Genomic DNA, 14,205 nt, shown 5'->3' on the forward strand with positions numbered 1-14,205 from the left:
TCTACCTTTGCACTCGAACCGCCAAGGACTGGAGTCACTATCGCTATGGGCTCAATCGAAGATGTCTGTGAGCCAGTGGAAAGAACCGAGAATGCGGAAGACGCAACAAAATTTGAGCCTCGAGATCAAACACAAATCAAGCAGACCATCGACCTGCCGGACGAGTTATGGCTCGCAATCCTGGAATGCCCATGCACATTTCCACCAGAAATCTTCAGCTCTGTAATGCAGAACCTCATAAAGAACCCCAACATCACATCAAGCCACCTCTTCCGCGCAGACATTCTCTACGACAGCGACCAAGACCACACAAAAGACAGCCTCCTCAAACACATCAAGCCAGAATACCAACCTCGCCAAACCCAATGGCCAAATTTCGAGCCCACAAGAACGATCGTGAGGAAACTTATCCCAAGGAACTTCCAGCTCGATGAACCACTCATCCAAACATGTCAAAATTTCGAACGAAGAGAAGACAACAAGAAACAATACACCCTCGTCGTATACACGCCCCACGTAGAAAAATCTTCAGACATGCCCTTCTACCACCCAACAGTCTCCCAACTCGCCTTCCTCCACACCTGGCATCCCGAAAACAATAACAATAGCACTCTAACCCTCCTCTACCACCCCTTCACCACCACCACCACCACTACCACCTCATCCTCACCCCTCCCCCTCACAAAAAAACTTTCGCGAACAGCCCTAAAACTCCTCCAAACAATCCACAAACACGGCCAAGGCCGTCTACAAGGCTACGAAAAACGCGTCCACCTCGATAGAATTCTGTCGCAAAAACGTTACCAAGATACATATGCGCGTCTGAAAGCGAAGTACGGGAAAAAGATTTCGGAGAAATGGGTGGAAGTGACGGATCCGGGGAAACATGTTTTTGAGGATATTGGGATTGCGGCGTTTTTGATGGAGGTTTGGGGGGATTTGTATCAAGTACCAGGACCAGCAACAACGACGACGACGACGACGACGACGACGATGACAGGTGTGGGTAATGATGAGATGACCACGACTTCTTCTTCCCTGCTGCCGCGGTTTCCAGGGTTTGTGGATATTGGATGTGGGAATGGACTTCTCACATACCTGCTGCTAATGGAAGGGTATCCGGGCTATGGCTTCGATGCTAGGAATCGAAAAACATGGGAGATTTTCCCGGATCATGTACAGGAGAGATTGCACCAGAAAATTCTGGTTCCGAAGGTGTTGCAGGAAGCTGTGGAGGCGCCGAACAACGAGGTCTTCTGGACTGATGGCATGTTCGAGCGCGGGACGTTCGTGATTTCGAATCATGCCGATGAGCTCACGGCTTGGACACCGCTGCTCGCGTACTTGAATGATTCGAGCTTCATCGCGATACCGTGCTGTAGCCATGATTTGGCAGGGGCGAGGTTTCGGGCTCCACAGAAGACCAAGTCTGGGAAAGAAGCTGCTGCTACTAGGCTCCCTCAGCAGAACATCCAAAATGGCGAACTTGCTCGAGGAAGCATATCCAAGCCAGGTCAGGCAGCAGAAACGGGCTCGCTAGCACGTACGGACGCACAAAAGAAGATGCCATCAGCGTACTCTACGCTCTGCTCATATGTCACAAGCTTGGCAGAAGACGTGGGATTTCTTCCTGAACAGGATGTTCTTCGCATTCCGAGCACGAGGAATGCTTGTATCATCGGACGAAAAAGAATCACTTCCTCGGATGCAATTGAGGGAAAGAGCAGCAAGGTCATAGAAATTGTGGAATCTGAGCTGAAGAGATCGATATCGGCCGTGGCAGCAGACTGGATTGAGCGTGCAGAGAAGCTATTGAAGAAGCCCAGCAGTGGGCATTGAAAGAGAAAAAAGGTATTTAGAACCGGTAACTGCAACAGAACTCCACCAAGCGCCTCGCTGGGATTTAATGCTGCTGACTGAAAATTATTGGCATAAAAGCCGCTTGCATTCCTGCATCGAAGGTATTTGGCGATTGGATGGTCGTTGATGAAGTGTCCAGCAGTGGCTGTTCGGACTACGGAAGACATCAGCATCGGGAGACGAACATGAGTATCGCAAGCCTTACCTGCTAGTTCGAGCTGTAGCCACTCCTGGCACGCGATCGTGCTTCTTCCTTCATCCTATCATTGTGTCAGCCTTTCAGAACCCAGGAACAACTCGCCAACCTCTGCAGCCACCAAATTTTCGAGTACTGTTCTTACCTCGAATGTGGTGGTGGTGGTGGTGGTGGTGATGATGATGGGTACGCCATCTGTGGCGCGAGGGACTTGTGTGGATCTACGAATACAGGTGGAGGTTGAGGGTGCGGTTGTCTTACCGTTGGCGGGCCTGAAAATGGTTAGCTGCGAGCGCACCGAGTATTGAACCGACTGCGCCAGGAATTTTGGAATCTTTGCCCAGCTCGCTGCCGACGAGACCTCCAGCTATCGCACCGACCACCGACGAGCCAAGTCCTTTCGAGGACGTATCGAATGGCCCTTTCATCTGAGACTTACCGCGAGCTGGCGGACCGGCATTGCCCTTAGGTGGGCGCTCACTGGGCGCTCGTCTGCTACGATGGCTGTCGTCTGAATATCTGTCTCGCGAATACGACCGATCTCGTCGAGAGCGTCGGCTTCTCCTAGATCTGGGCGGCGAGTAAGAGTCCTCGGACGACTCATAATCGTCCCTCCTGGGTCTGTCTCGGCGACCGTTGTGCTCTCTATGCTGATTCTTCTGATACTGCCGCTCATTCCAGTATGGATCAGGCATGTAGGCTGGCTGACTACCAGGTGGTGCTTCTTGGGCATACGGATTCTGTACGTAGCCTTGTTGCTGTGCCACAGGTGCTGCGACTTGATTCAAGGAATTGGGTTGAACCGATGCTGTGTCAGATGGTGGAGGTGCAAAGTTCGGAGAGTCATTTGCTTGCTTAGGACCGCCATAGATGTGCGCGTATGGAACGTAGCCAGTAGCCATGCCACCGCGAAGGGTTGAAGTCGATCTCACAAATGGATTCGTGCCTCCGGAGTGGTTGCTCAAGGATGGCGGAGGTTGAGGAGATCGCGGGTCTGAGACTGGCGAAAATGGTGCAGCTTGTGCTGCCTGGACTCCAGCAGCTCCCGCCGCAGCGGCAGCACCGGCCACATAAGGGTCTACTCCTGGTGGAATTGGGTGTGCTTGGGGCAGCTGCTGCTCTGGCGGTACAACACCAGTGCCATATTCTACTCCATTTGCGCCATCCCGCCGATCTCGCCGACTGTAAGCATCTTCGTGTCCGTACCTATCGTCGTCGTCCCTATATCGTCGTGGCTTGCTTCGGCTTCGTCGCGGACGGTTGTTGATCGAATCATAATCGTCACCTCCATCATAACTCTTGCCGAGAGTCGAACGTCTGCCGTGTCCCTCGGAGCGATAGCCGTCGTCTCTGTCAGGTCTGCTATGCTCATCGTCATACTCGTCGTCACTGTGACGACGACTCCTGTGCTTCTTCATATCGAGGCTTTTGCGTATCCTTTGCTGCTGCTCCTTCGCCTTGTAAAAACCACCAGGAATTTTCTCGAACCAAGGGTCAGGTATTTTGTCGGCCTTTGCTCGCTAGATCAGTATTCTGCAGGCGACACGTTGATCGATGTCATTTGTGGAATTGTACTTACGCCCCACATGACACCTAGGAGGAGATGCAGGTTAGGTAAAGGGCAAGCAAGGCCGCAATCAAAGCGCCATGTACGTACCTCGCAAAATGAGCTTCTCCATGATGCCTGTCTGTTACAGGTGGTCGTGCGTCAGGAGGCAAAGTATAAATGTCGGCGGGCCTTTCAAACAGCAGTTTCAGGTGTCTTGCTTGGTTGTTGACGCGATCTGCTGGGTCCCACGCTGGTGAATCGGGCTCCAACACATGCAGGGCTGTCGCTGTCGCGGAAAAGGCTGTTGCAGAAGCAGCGTCGCTTGTGTTGTAGACTAAACAAGGCAGCAACACGTGCGGCGCGGCGCGGCGCAGTGTTGTGAAAGGGCGCGGCGAAGAAGTGAGCTGGTCAGGATGTTATGCTGGCGGCTGGCCTAGGATGGGTGCTGGTAGCGGTAGCAGCGAGATGTGTGTGTTTCGGTTTCATGATATGTAATGCGGAAGAAGAGTGACAGGAGAGACGGGGCGCTGTTGAAATAGAATAGCAGGTGTAGTACTCGGTAGTACAGGATAACAGTCCACTTACAAGTGATTACTCCAGGTGTTAGCAGTAGGTAGTGAGTGATGGAGTGCGCAAAAGCAAGGAACGCGCGTGCAACTTCTCACATCACGCCGGGAGATGCGCTGGCCGCCGTAGTTATACAGCAATTGGAACGCGGCCCATCAATATTTGACGCTCCCCAAAATACCCTAGCGCGGACAGCCGCAGCTTCTCTCCCATCGATCATGTCTCCATTTCCACCATCAATCGTCTGCTTCAAGTCGTTCTGCGCGCGAGTTAATGCTGTCGCGAATTACTCGCTGTACTGCAGCGGCTCCCGTGTCAAGAATCAGATGGCAGCTTTGTCATGATCCCCCCCGAGCACTGCTCACAGCCAGACATTGTAGTTCAACTAAAGCTATCCATGATGGACCATCAATACCTCCGACTCTGCAGGAGTTCAAGAAGACATTGACTTTCCCCGCCGCATCTTGCACCTTTGAGGCACTTGCTCACGATAGCAATGCCTTGGTCGATGAACAAGTCGTCTTGCACGGATACTTGGGCACTCGCAGAGATGCATCAAAATCCTTGACCTTCGCCGAACTGCATGATATGCACTTGAGATCAACGGTGCAGCTTGTATCAACACCCACCAAAGGCGAGGAAGGCAGTGATCATCCTCATCAACTCCTACGCAGTCTCGAGAATCATACACCAGTCGCTGTATCTGGAACAGTCAAGGCACGGAAAGCGCCCAAATCAAGTGCCTCTAAAGATGGAGCACGACTTCTGGTCACTGGAGCAGAGATCAAGATTGAAACAATCACTCCCCTCAACGTCTTCCCGCAAGACATCATCATGGCTGATGACACGGTCTTTCCTCCAGAGCAACGTCATTTGCACATCCGAAACGACAGCAGCATTCGCCACGCTTTGGCGTTCAGGAGCAAGGCTGCGCGTACCATTCGCGACGAGCTTTGCGAGCACCACGACTTTGCGGACATTGAGACACCTCTTTTGTTCAAGTCCACTCCAGAAGGAGCGAGAGAGTTCCTAGTGCCCACCCGAGCTCCAGGAATGGCATATGCTTTACCACAGAGCCCGCAGCAGTACAAGCAGATCTTGATGTCAAGCGGCATTCCGCGATACATGCAGGTGGCAAAATGTTTCAGAGACGAGGATTTGCGAGCAGATAGGCAGCCTGAGTTTACCCAGGTTGATCTTGAAATGGCCTTTGCGACTGGCGAGGACGTGATGAAAGTAATCGAAGCAGTGATGAAGCGGTTGTGGAACGACTTGGTCGATATTACTCTGCCGGAACGATTCGATCGCATGACTTACGAGGAAGCCATGTCCAGATATGGATCCGACAAACCCGATCTTCGTTACGGCTCAGAGATCAGACGCATCGAATATATGCTGCCGGTGGACCTCATCAAAAAGATCGGACCTCTCGATTTCCCAATCGTAGAAGTCATGAAGCTCCGAATATCAGACGACCCCAACAAGACAAGAAAATACATCAGCACCTTCATGGATTCACCCGAAGCACAGCCTTTCATCCAAAACCCAGAAGGCCAACCAGGAATCTTCATTTTCGACTCTCGAAAACCACTCCAAGGTCTCCAACCGTTCGGCTTCGAAGCCGCTGAGCAACTAGAAGAAATCCTCGAGCTCCAAGACGGAGACGTCGTCGTCCTTCAAGCCCGAAAAGAAGCACCCTTCTCCGGCGGCTCAACACCAATCGGCAACCTACGTCTAGCCATGAACAAAGCAGCCGTAAAACTAGGCTACATCCCAGCCCCTTCAGGTTTCGCCTTCACCTGGATTACAGACTTCCCACTCTTCTCCGCCTCAAGCGAAAGCGCCAGCGAACCAGGCCAAGGCGGCTCAGCAGGAATCTCAGCAACCCACCACCCCTTCACCGCGCCAAAAACACCAGCAGATGTCGATCTCCTCCTCACCGATCCCCTAGCCGTGAAAGCAGACCACTACGACCTAGTCGTAAACGGCGTAGAACTCGGTGGAGGAAGTCGACGGATCCACAGCGCGGCCATGCAGGAGTACGTGATGCGAGAAGTCCTCAAAATGAGTGAAGAACGGATGAAAGATTTCGCACATCTGATCCAAATCCTTCGAGCAGGATGTCCGCCTCATGCGGGGTTGGCTTTGGGGTTTGATAGATTGGTTGCAGTCATGCTTGGGAAAGAGTCGGTGAGAGATGTTATTGCGTTTCCGAAAAGTGGCAGGGGAGAAGATATGCTGGTCAAGAGCCCGACGCGCATGACGGAAGAGCAACTTGAGACTTATCATCTGCAGTTGAAGAGTTGATTGTAACGGTATTACAACCTTTATGCTCGTTTGCAGCACTGTACAGATAGATATATGACTCAAAGAACTTTCCCGCTCTACAGCCAAGTCCCGAGATTCACATGTACAGCCTTCTTATTGGTATAAGCCTCCAATCCAGCTTCTCCAAGCTCCCTCCCAATCCCAGACTGCTTCACACCGCCAAACGGTATTCTGAAATCACTGTCCTGGCTGGAATTGATCCAAACCATACCGGCCTCAATCTTTCTCGCGATTCGATGAGCTTTGACGATATCTTTGGTGAAAACTGCAGAGCCTAAACCATATGTCGTGTCATTTGCCAACGCAAGCGCCTCAGCTTCATCTTTGAACGGCACGATGGCCACGAATGGTCCGAAGACTTCCTCCCTGAAGATGCGGTGGTTGGGCTTCACATCTGTGAAGACAGTTGGAGACACGAAGAAGCCTTTGCCATCGCCGACGTTCTTGTATGCCTCGCCCCCCAATGCGAGCTTCGCGCCATCCGTCTTTCCTGCCTCGATGTAGCTGAGCACGCGCTCGTATTGGGCCTTGGTGACTTGAGGGCCTTGGAAAGTTTCGTCTGCGAATGGGTCGCCTATTTTGCTGGTTTCGGTGACCTGCTTCTTGAACGCTTCCACGAACTTGTCGTGAATGCCTTCTTGCACTAAGATACGACTCGTCGCTGTGCAGATCTGGCCCATGTTGGACATTATACCGATGTGCGACCACTTGATTGCTTGGTCGAGGTCTGCGTCGTCGAAGATCAGCAAGGGCGATTTGCCGCCTGTTTCGAGGGTCTGTAGAAATCTGTTAGCATTGTCGTGGAAGGACGGACGGCTAAGAAAAGCTCACGATGTTCTTCATATTGACAGCTGCCATCTTCATAATCTCTCGTCCTGTTGCCGTCGACCCGGTGAAGGCAATCTTGTCAATGCCTGGATGCTGAGCAATGGCAGCACCAGCCACGCGACCATGTCCATTAAGAATATTGACAACACCAGGAGGGAAACCAGCCTCCTTGATCAGATTCGCGAAGACCAAAATGGAAAGTGGTGTCTGCTCTGCCGACTTCATGACAACAGTGTTTCCACAAGCAAGAGCAGGACCGAGCTTCCACGCGGCCATCGCTAAAGGATAGTTCCACGGGATGATTTGTCCGCAAACGCCAATGGGTTCTCGAATCGTATACGCGAGCTTCGCAGGGGAAGTGTCGATGACTTGACCATGGATCTTGTCTGCCCAACCACTGTAATACTTCAGGCATCCTGCCACCTCTGCGAGATCCTCATTCAGAGCTACAGAGTATGGCTTGCCATTGTCCCAAGTCTCAATCGTTGCCAAAAGCTCTGCGTTCTGCTCCACCAATTGGCTGAGCTTGTGAACCAAATCTCCTCTTTCTGTAGGTGAGATGTCTCTCCATGGGCCATTGAAAGCTGCACGGGCCGCTGCTACAGCTTTATCGACATCTTCCGGTTCTGCTGCGTGGACTGACGCGATTTCGGACTCATCGGTAGGATTGATACTCGTAATCTTGTCGCCCTTGCTGGATGGTACCCATTCGTTGTTGATAAATAGCCCCGTTGGCTGGGTGTACTTCTTGCCGTTGGGCGCGGTAAGCTCGATTGTGAGATCTGACATTGTGCGGACTTGTAGGAGGGTCCTGCTAGTTATGCTCGGAGTTGTGATTAATGATATCCGAAACGCCTTGAAGAAGGGATTCGAGCAGCGTGAGAACATGGGCGGTGACCTGGCATATATATGAATACCAGAGCTGGACGCGATCGACCTACCGCCTAGGCCGAACGTGCAGCTATCGCGCGCAGCTGCAGGGCAGTAAACAGTGTTGCTGGTCACGGTAGACCGATCAAAGGTTGCAGCCCCGCTATTGTAGTGTCATGAGGGCGTGAATGCGGCTCTTGATAGGGCACTGCCAGCCGAGTTGATCGTATTGCTCCTTTTGGGCAAGAATGTGGCCAGCGATTCCACCAGTTTAGGACTACTTCTCATCATCACACCATCGGGTCGGGTCAAGAGCTTGCTCGTTGCGCTCGTTGCGCGCGTTCCGGAAAGTCCATATTCACCTTGTCCAGAGCTCCAGCATACCCTCGAGGGTTGGTTTCGCATCAGCCATCATGGCAGCTGACCCGGACGCTGCGTGTGCCTATCTCAGCAGCATGGTCAACCGGACCCTGCATCTTCACACTTCCGATGGACGCATGTTCGTAGGCCAGATGAAGTGTACCGACAACGAGAGCAACATCATCCTTGCCATGACATACGAGTACAGAGAGCCTTCGGAGGCCGACATCAAGCGAGCGACGCAAAGACATGAGCAGTCTGGACAAGTGGGCAATGTCAAGGTCGACATGAAGAAACGCTTCGTCGGGTTGGTGGTGGTGCCTGGGCAGTATATCACGAAGATCGAGCTGGAAACGTACGGGAGCAGCAGCACTTCTGGCTAGAAGCCTATGTGTTCATGCTCTTGACGACAACGCTGAACAAATGGAGGCTTTGCAAAGGTCGACAAGAGCAGGACACAATTTGGCTTGGGCAAACACCATGAGCGAGAAATTTGTGAAAGTCGAGCAAAGGGACTTGCCCTCGCCGGTTGCAGTGCTCATGCATGACCGTTGGCTTGCTCGCATACACCACGTCAAAAACAACCACATGACAATCTTCTGCTTTTGAGTCTGGGCGCCATCTCTCCATGCGCAGAACCAGCCGCCAAGCTTCCTGACGAAACGACATCCTTCTGTTGATTGCTGTGAGTCTAAACACCTCCGATATTCCAATTGATTCTGTCTGACCCGACCTCAGCAACCGCGAGCTCCCACTTCGCGTCAACGATACTGCATTAGAGATGGCAGACCCGACTTACGTCCTCGCAAAGGCGCGCATCGCCTGCAGCAACTCAATCCAGGAGCTCGAAGCTCTCAACAGCATGACAGACGATTGGGACTATACCGAAAAGGATGCCGCGGCAGCTGCCCTTGACATCCAGCTTCATTGCGAATTTGCCGCCAAGGAAGCGAGCGCGATCCACGAAATTCTCACTTCATTTGCCACCACAAGCAGTGCGCCCGACTATCTGATCGCTGAGGTCAAGGCGCGTCAAGAGAATGCTGTGGCAGCTGCAAAGGAGGTTCGAAAGGTCATCACTGAGATGGCAGCGCTCTTCAACAGCTTGCGTATGGAGCTGCTGGAAATGGGTAGACGCATAGACTTCATTCTGCCCAAGTTTCAGGACCTCGGCGGCCTATTCACGATCCTACCATCGCAAAACACGAACGCCGTGGCGAAGGAGGATGATCAACGAGACCATACCTGAGGCATCGCTACAGATCCCAGTTTCACCGAGCAGAATCTGCGCATGAATTGCATAGGCAACCTGTATCGGCATATGCTCCAGACCACACAGGGTTGTGCATACATTGGCAGAGTCGACGGAGGTATCTATGCAAATACACTTGCGTAGCATGCAGATATCCGGATTAGATCGCCAGGTTCGTGGAAGAACCAGGGTATTGTGATCTTGCATCTCTCTTGTGCAACAAGACCTACCGTAATCAGCTAGCACAGCAAGATCCGGAACGAGCACTTGCGCCCTGATAGTCCTTTACTTTGGGATACTTGCACATGAAGCCAGCATTGGCCAATCAACCTGCTCAGAGCTGTGAGCTCAATGTTGACACCTCGATAATGCAGAATCGATCACACCCATGTAACACTTACAAATCCGAACAACTCCTGCTAACATCAATTCCGGTACAGATTAGCCTGAGAAGAACCAAGTGACTTTCGTATACTTCTTGCTACGACCATTGGCGGTGGAGGCAGCTGTAAGATGACGTCGAAACTCCAATATCACCAACCTCCTCATCTCATATAGATAGATACACAACACACCTCCACTATCGTAACTCTCTCACTCGCAACAGCAGTATACCCAAAGACAACAACCGCAATCATGGCAAACCTCCTTCAATACGCGAATGTACGTACTCAATATCAATCATCTTGCTTCGAAAACTTGAATTCTAACCATACAACAGACCTACCACGCCTACATCTTCGGTTCGTCCCATCAACCACCACCCCCACCACCACCCTCATCCTAACACAAATGAATCTCCACAGGAACAAGTTTCTGGTACTTCCTCCGCGGAATCGTGCGAATAATCGATCCCGCCACAGTCTGCAATTGGTTCCGCCCCCCAATCGACATGCCCATCAAACCAAACGGTACCCTACCCTTCCCTTCCCTTCCCTCCAATCTCTAATCTTTTTTTTACCCCAAGACCTCGAACTCTACACCCTCCGCACCGACGCCTTTTGTCTCCTCACCCTCTCTGCAACATTACTCATCCTCGCCGACGCAATCCCCCTGCCCCAAAATCTCACGGGTTCTCAACTCTCGGAATTTCCAGCAACGACGACAAAGCAAAAGAAACCTTATGCGAAAGCTGTAATTTTGATAACGGTGTTACATCATGTCGCTACAGGGATTGGGGCGTTTTCGCATTGGAGTAGGCCGAGTCATTGGACGGTTGCGATGGAGATTGGGGTGTATGGGAATGTGGGTTTGAGTGTTTTGGGGGTACTGGCGTTGGTTTATGGGTTGGGGGAGCAGGCGGTGGAGGAGGGGATTGAGTTGAGGAGTGGGAAGAAGTTGTCTTGAGTGTTTGATGTATATGGGGTGTGCGTTGGGATGTGGTATTTATTGTTGTTCTTCGAACGCCACATTAATGATGTAGATCACGATGGCGTTATGAGGTTCATCGAGACTAAGTGAGGTGCAGATGAAAGTATGATCGAGGTGTTTTTGGCCTGCAAGAACCAAATTTGATTAAAGCAGTACTGTCAAATACATACAATTGCTGTCTCTGCTCTGACTAATAGCCGCGCGTACCTTCATTGAAGAGGACACAGACCAGCCGCAGCGCCAGGCGTGCGAGAGACCAGCTGTTTCTCAATCGAGAAGAAAAACAGTCGTTCAGCCTCCGAGTAGTGTTGAAATCCGCATTTTGCTTTTTGGTAAAGCAATCCAGCATCATCCCCCGTTTCCCTACAACCAAAGCCCGAGCCAACTCCAATGCAGGAACAAGCAAGTCAGATTGGAAGTCACTCCATCGAGCTCAACCATTCGGCGGGAGCTCAAGATTATCATCGTTTATCCAGAGTTATCTTGCTGAGGCTGATAAATGTGAACTGTGTTGAAAAGCCATTCATTCGCGACTTTCGTCCATGCGGGCGATAGGCTCTTCAGAGAGAAGTGAAGTCGTAATATGTTGTGGGCCGCCAATGGCCAGTGTGGTGTGTGTTTGTGTTCGTCGTTGTGGTAAATGTCGTTGATGTTGTTCATTTCGAAATGCCGCCACCCAATGTCAATCCAGGACCCTCGCTCCGTCAGCACTTGACGTGGCGAAGGCTGGTGCCCAGTGTCGGTCTCTGGTCCAGTGTTCCCAGAGAATTCCGAAATTCGTGATGCCAGTAAAACAAATTGGGTATCTGTCCAAGAGGAAAAGGTCGATGAGAGATGTGATGTGAGAGAGAAAGAACGCCACCCGTGTCAATCCGAGAATCTTCCGTCAGCACTTGACTTGCGAAGACCGGTGCCCAGTGTCGTTCATGAAAAAGAGGTCGTCGACTTGACTCGTGGGACCCATAAAAACTCCAAAAAAGAAAAACTCCAATGAGACTAAGCTCACATGCTGCCCATGCTCATTAAGGCTGCCACGGCAGCCCGTTCCTCCGGCGATTGCATAGCGGGATGGATGCCATGGTTGCCGCCAAAAGATTGCGATACCTGTTGAGAGGTCCGGTCAACGGGCACTGATGGTGGACGAGTCCAGCTCTTTGAGACAAAACGTCCGGTGTAAGGAACGCTGACTTTGCGATAGGCTGGGCGGTTGACGTTGGAAGTGGGCAATGAAGCCTTCCGCAACGCATCGACACCGATAGCAGCCCAGTCCTCCTCGTCGGTTTCATCGTTTGTCGAATCCGAGCTCTCGCTCGTGCTGCCGTCCAATGACATGTTGTCGGCAGCCTCTTCGATGGGATCCATGTCCATGTCCAGCTCGTCCTCCTCTCGCAAGCTAGAGGCGGTCCAGCTGCCACCAGAGTAATGCTCTCGGTACCTGGAATGCATGTGTTGAGCAGGGATGTTGATGGCCGAGTCGCTATGCGAGACAGCATAACTGCCATGTTCGCTTCGTGGCGGGGAGAGATGGCCTTCGTTGAAGGAGCCAATACCGGAGTCCCGGGAAGAGCCTTTGATGTGAGCGTCCCAGCGTCCCCAGCCAGTCTTGCTGAAGGCGATGCTACCATCAACGCCACCACCCTCGCGACTTTCCAGAGCAGCAACAACAATGCGACGGGCCTTGGCAGGAGGGATGCGAGAGAAGCCAGGCACGGTTTGCGTAAGCTCGCCGATGACATGGCGTATTGGCCGCGGGCCATTACCCAGCATGATGCCCGGCAGGTGATGCTTGGCAAGCATGCTTGGGGTAATTGCCGCTGCGCCATCGAGGTTGGACAGTGCGCCTTTGCTGAGAGGCACGCCAGCACTCGGGATTTTGCAAACATCGGACGTGTCATCCTGCATGTCGGTGTCCTGCTCGATGTTGATGGGCGGCGGAGACATGGCACCTGACCGGGCCGCGTGAGCTGCCAATTCCGGGCTGACGGAGTGGGGTGGTGTTATCAGCAGGGCTGCACCGCGCTTCTCGAAGTGCGCGGTGCCAGAGTGGTCGGCGGTGTCGCGCACGCTCGGAATAGCGACAGAGGGGGTGTGCGATGCCATGGCAATCGCGGCGGATGGAGCGTGGGCCATGGATGCTTTTGCCGGTATCGTAAGCTTTCCTGCAACACCGTGAGTCAGTTGGGGCTGCTCGATGACGGGAGCGCTGTCACGATGGCGACGGCGGCGGCTAGGTCAGAAGACGCTGGCGACGTGTCTGGTACGGCGAGGCGACTGCTGGCGACTCACTTGACGAGGCAAGAAAGCTGCGATATGGTATCAGCGCGTCGAGCGTCGGGCGTCGGGCGACGGTTGCTGATAGCTGGTCGAGGGAGGGAGTGGTATGGGGGTGTTGTTGTTGTGGTGTCGTCGGCTGCGGTGGCGGGGACGGCGCGGTGGGAAATGATCAGTGTGTGATCAACGAGAGGCGGCGGCGATGCGTGCTTATTACTTGGATCGTTTGGACGGTGTGGCAGGAAACAAAGAGAGGGTCAGAAGAGAGCAGTAGTGTGTCTAAGCCGAGTGGGCATGGGTGTCAGCGCACGGACCACGGGCTTAAAACACTGTTGGCAGCTGGCCCATGCGCTTCCACGCTGGCTGCACGCGGCTGTCTTCACTGGCTCTGAGCAGGTTACGGTGTTTCTCCGTCATCTCACTCTCCAAATCCTGCTTTCAGTGTCGGCCGGGCGTTGCATCACACACACACACAGTCAGAGTGAGAGTGAGAGTGCGCGGGAGAGAGCGCCTGCCGAGTTCGCCGTGCTCGCCCATTCCGACACCACCAAGACATCTGACGAGTGGTCAATGGTCATCTGCGCGGCCAGCCCACGCTCGAGCTCTGCGCTGCAAGCAGCTGTTCGTTCCAGAGCGGCAGCTCCGTGCTGGTGGGTCACCGTGGGTGCGAGCGCGAGCGCGAGCGGGGAAAGGCTAAAGCACCGCAGCAGCTGCCAGCAACGCACAGCGAGAGCAACTTGGAAAGGTCCGCAG

General features: G+C 52.9%; 8 protein-coding genes across 8 annotated transcripts; 4 read left to right on the top strand and 4 right to left on the bottom strand.

Annotated features, from left to right (window-relative positions):
• Positions 1-168: 168 nt before the first annotated feature.
• MYCFIDRAFT_97816 (uncharacterized protein) lies at positions 169-1,716 on the top strand (the record flags this gene model as incomplete). The annotated part of the gene is made up of 4 exons (XM_007922650.1): positions 169-948; positions 1,018-1,427; positions 1,510-1,513; positions 1,561-1,716. Coding segments are annotated over 4 exons (1,350 nt in total), but the record flags the coding sequence as incomplete, so codon positions are not given.
• A 187-nt stretch (positions 1,717-1,903) lies between these two features.
• Positions 1,904-3,644, bottom strand: MYCFIDRAFT_169220 (uncharacterized protein; the record flags this gene model as incomplete). Its single annotated transcript, XM_007922651.1, has 6 exons — positions 1,904-2,014; positions 2,046-2,120; positions 2,147-2,165; positions 2,202-2,328; positions 2,355-3,576; positions 3,603-3,644. The coding sequence occupies 6 exons, from the start codon at positions 3,642-3,644 to the stop codon at positions 1,904-1,906; spliced, it is 1,596 nt and encodes a 531-aa protein (XP_007920842.1).
• A 782-nt stretch (positions 3,645-4,426) lies between these two features.
• MYCFIDRAFT_148061 (uncharacterized protein) lies at positions 4,427-6,558 on the top strand. Its single transcript, XM_007922652.1, has one exon. The coding sequence runs from the start codon at positions 4,446-4,448 to the stop codon at positions 6,477-6,479; it is 2,034 nt and encodes a 677-aa protein (XP_007920843.1). The 5' UTR covers positions 4,427-4,445; the 3' UTR covers positions 6,480-6,558.
• MYCFIDRAFT_26177 (uncharacterized protein) lies at positions 6,557-8,117 on the bottom strand (the record flags this gene model as incomplete). The annotated part of the gene is made up of 2 exons (XM_007921544.1): positions 6,557-7,276; positions 7,332-8,117. The coding sequence occupies 2 exons, from the start codon at positions 8,115-8,117 to the stop codon at positions 6,557-6,559; spliced, it is 1,506 nt and encodes a 501-aa protein (XP_007919735.1).
• Positions 8,118-8,611: 494 nt separating this feature from the next.
• On the top strand, positions 8,612-8,941 carry MYCFIDRAFT_29086 (uncharacterized protein; the record flags this gene model as incomplete). Its single annotated transcript, XM_007921714.1, has 1 exon — positions 8,612-8,941. The coding sequence occupies one exon, from the start codon at positions 8,612-8,614 to the stop codon at positions 8,939-8,941; it is 330 nt and encodes a 109-aa protein (XP_007919905.1).
• A 1,505-nt stretch (positions 8,942-10,446) lies between these two features.
• On the top strand, positions 10,447-11,271 carry MYCFIDRAFT_89428 (uncharacterized protein; the record flags this gene model as incomplete). Its single annotated transcript, XM_007922653.1, has 5 exons — positions 10,447-10,473; positions 10,532-10,553; positions 10,617-10,721; positions 10,778-11,059; positions 11,234-11,271. The coding sequence occupies 5 exons, from the start codon at positions 10,447-10,449 to the stop codon at positions 11,269-11,271; spliced, it is 474 nt and encodes a 157-aa protein (XP_007920844.1).
• A 15-nt stretch (positions 11,272-11,286) lies between these two features.
• On the bottom strand, positions 11,287-12,493 carry MYCFIDRAFT_180938 (uncharacterized protein). Its single transcript, XM_007922654.1, has one exon. It carries the CDS (start codon positions 11,839-11,841, stop codon positions 11,650-11,652), a length of 192 nt encoding a protein of 63 aa, XP_007920845.1. The 5' UTR covers positions 11,842-12,493; the 3' UTR covers positions 11,287-11,649.
• Positions 11,287-13,913, bottom strand: MYCFIDRAFT_148064 (uncharacterized protein). Its single transcript, XM_007922655.1, has 2 exons — positions 13,468-13,913; positions 11,287-13,340 (listed from the first exon to the last, which is right to left on the bottom strand). Exon 2 carries the CDS (start codon positions 13,309-13,311, stop codon positions 12,184-12,186), a length of 1,128 nt encoding a protein of 375 aa, XP_007920846.1. The 5' UTR covers positions 13,312-13,340; positions 13,468-13,913; the 3' UTR covers positions 11,287-12,183.
• Positions 13,914-14,205: the final 292 nt, after the last annotated feature.

Source organism: Pseudocercospora fijiensis (genome assembly GCF_000340215.1).
Source record: "Pseudocercospora fijiensis CIRAD86 unplaced genomic scaffold MYCFIscaffold_1, whole genome shotgun sequence".
NCBI classification, from domain to species: Eukaryota; Fungi; Ascomycota; class Dothideomycetes; order Mycosphaerellales; family Mycosphaerellaceae; genus Pseudocercospora; species Pseudocercospora fijiensis.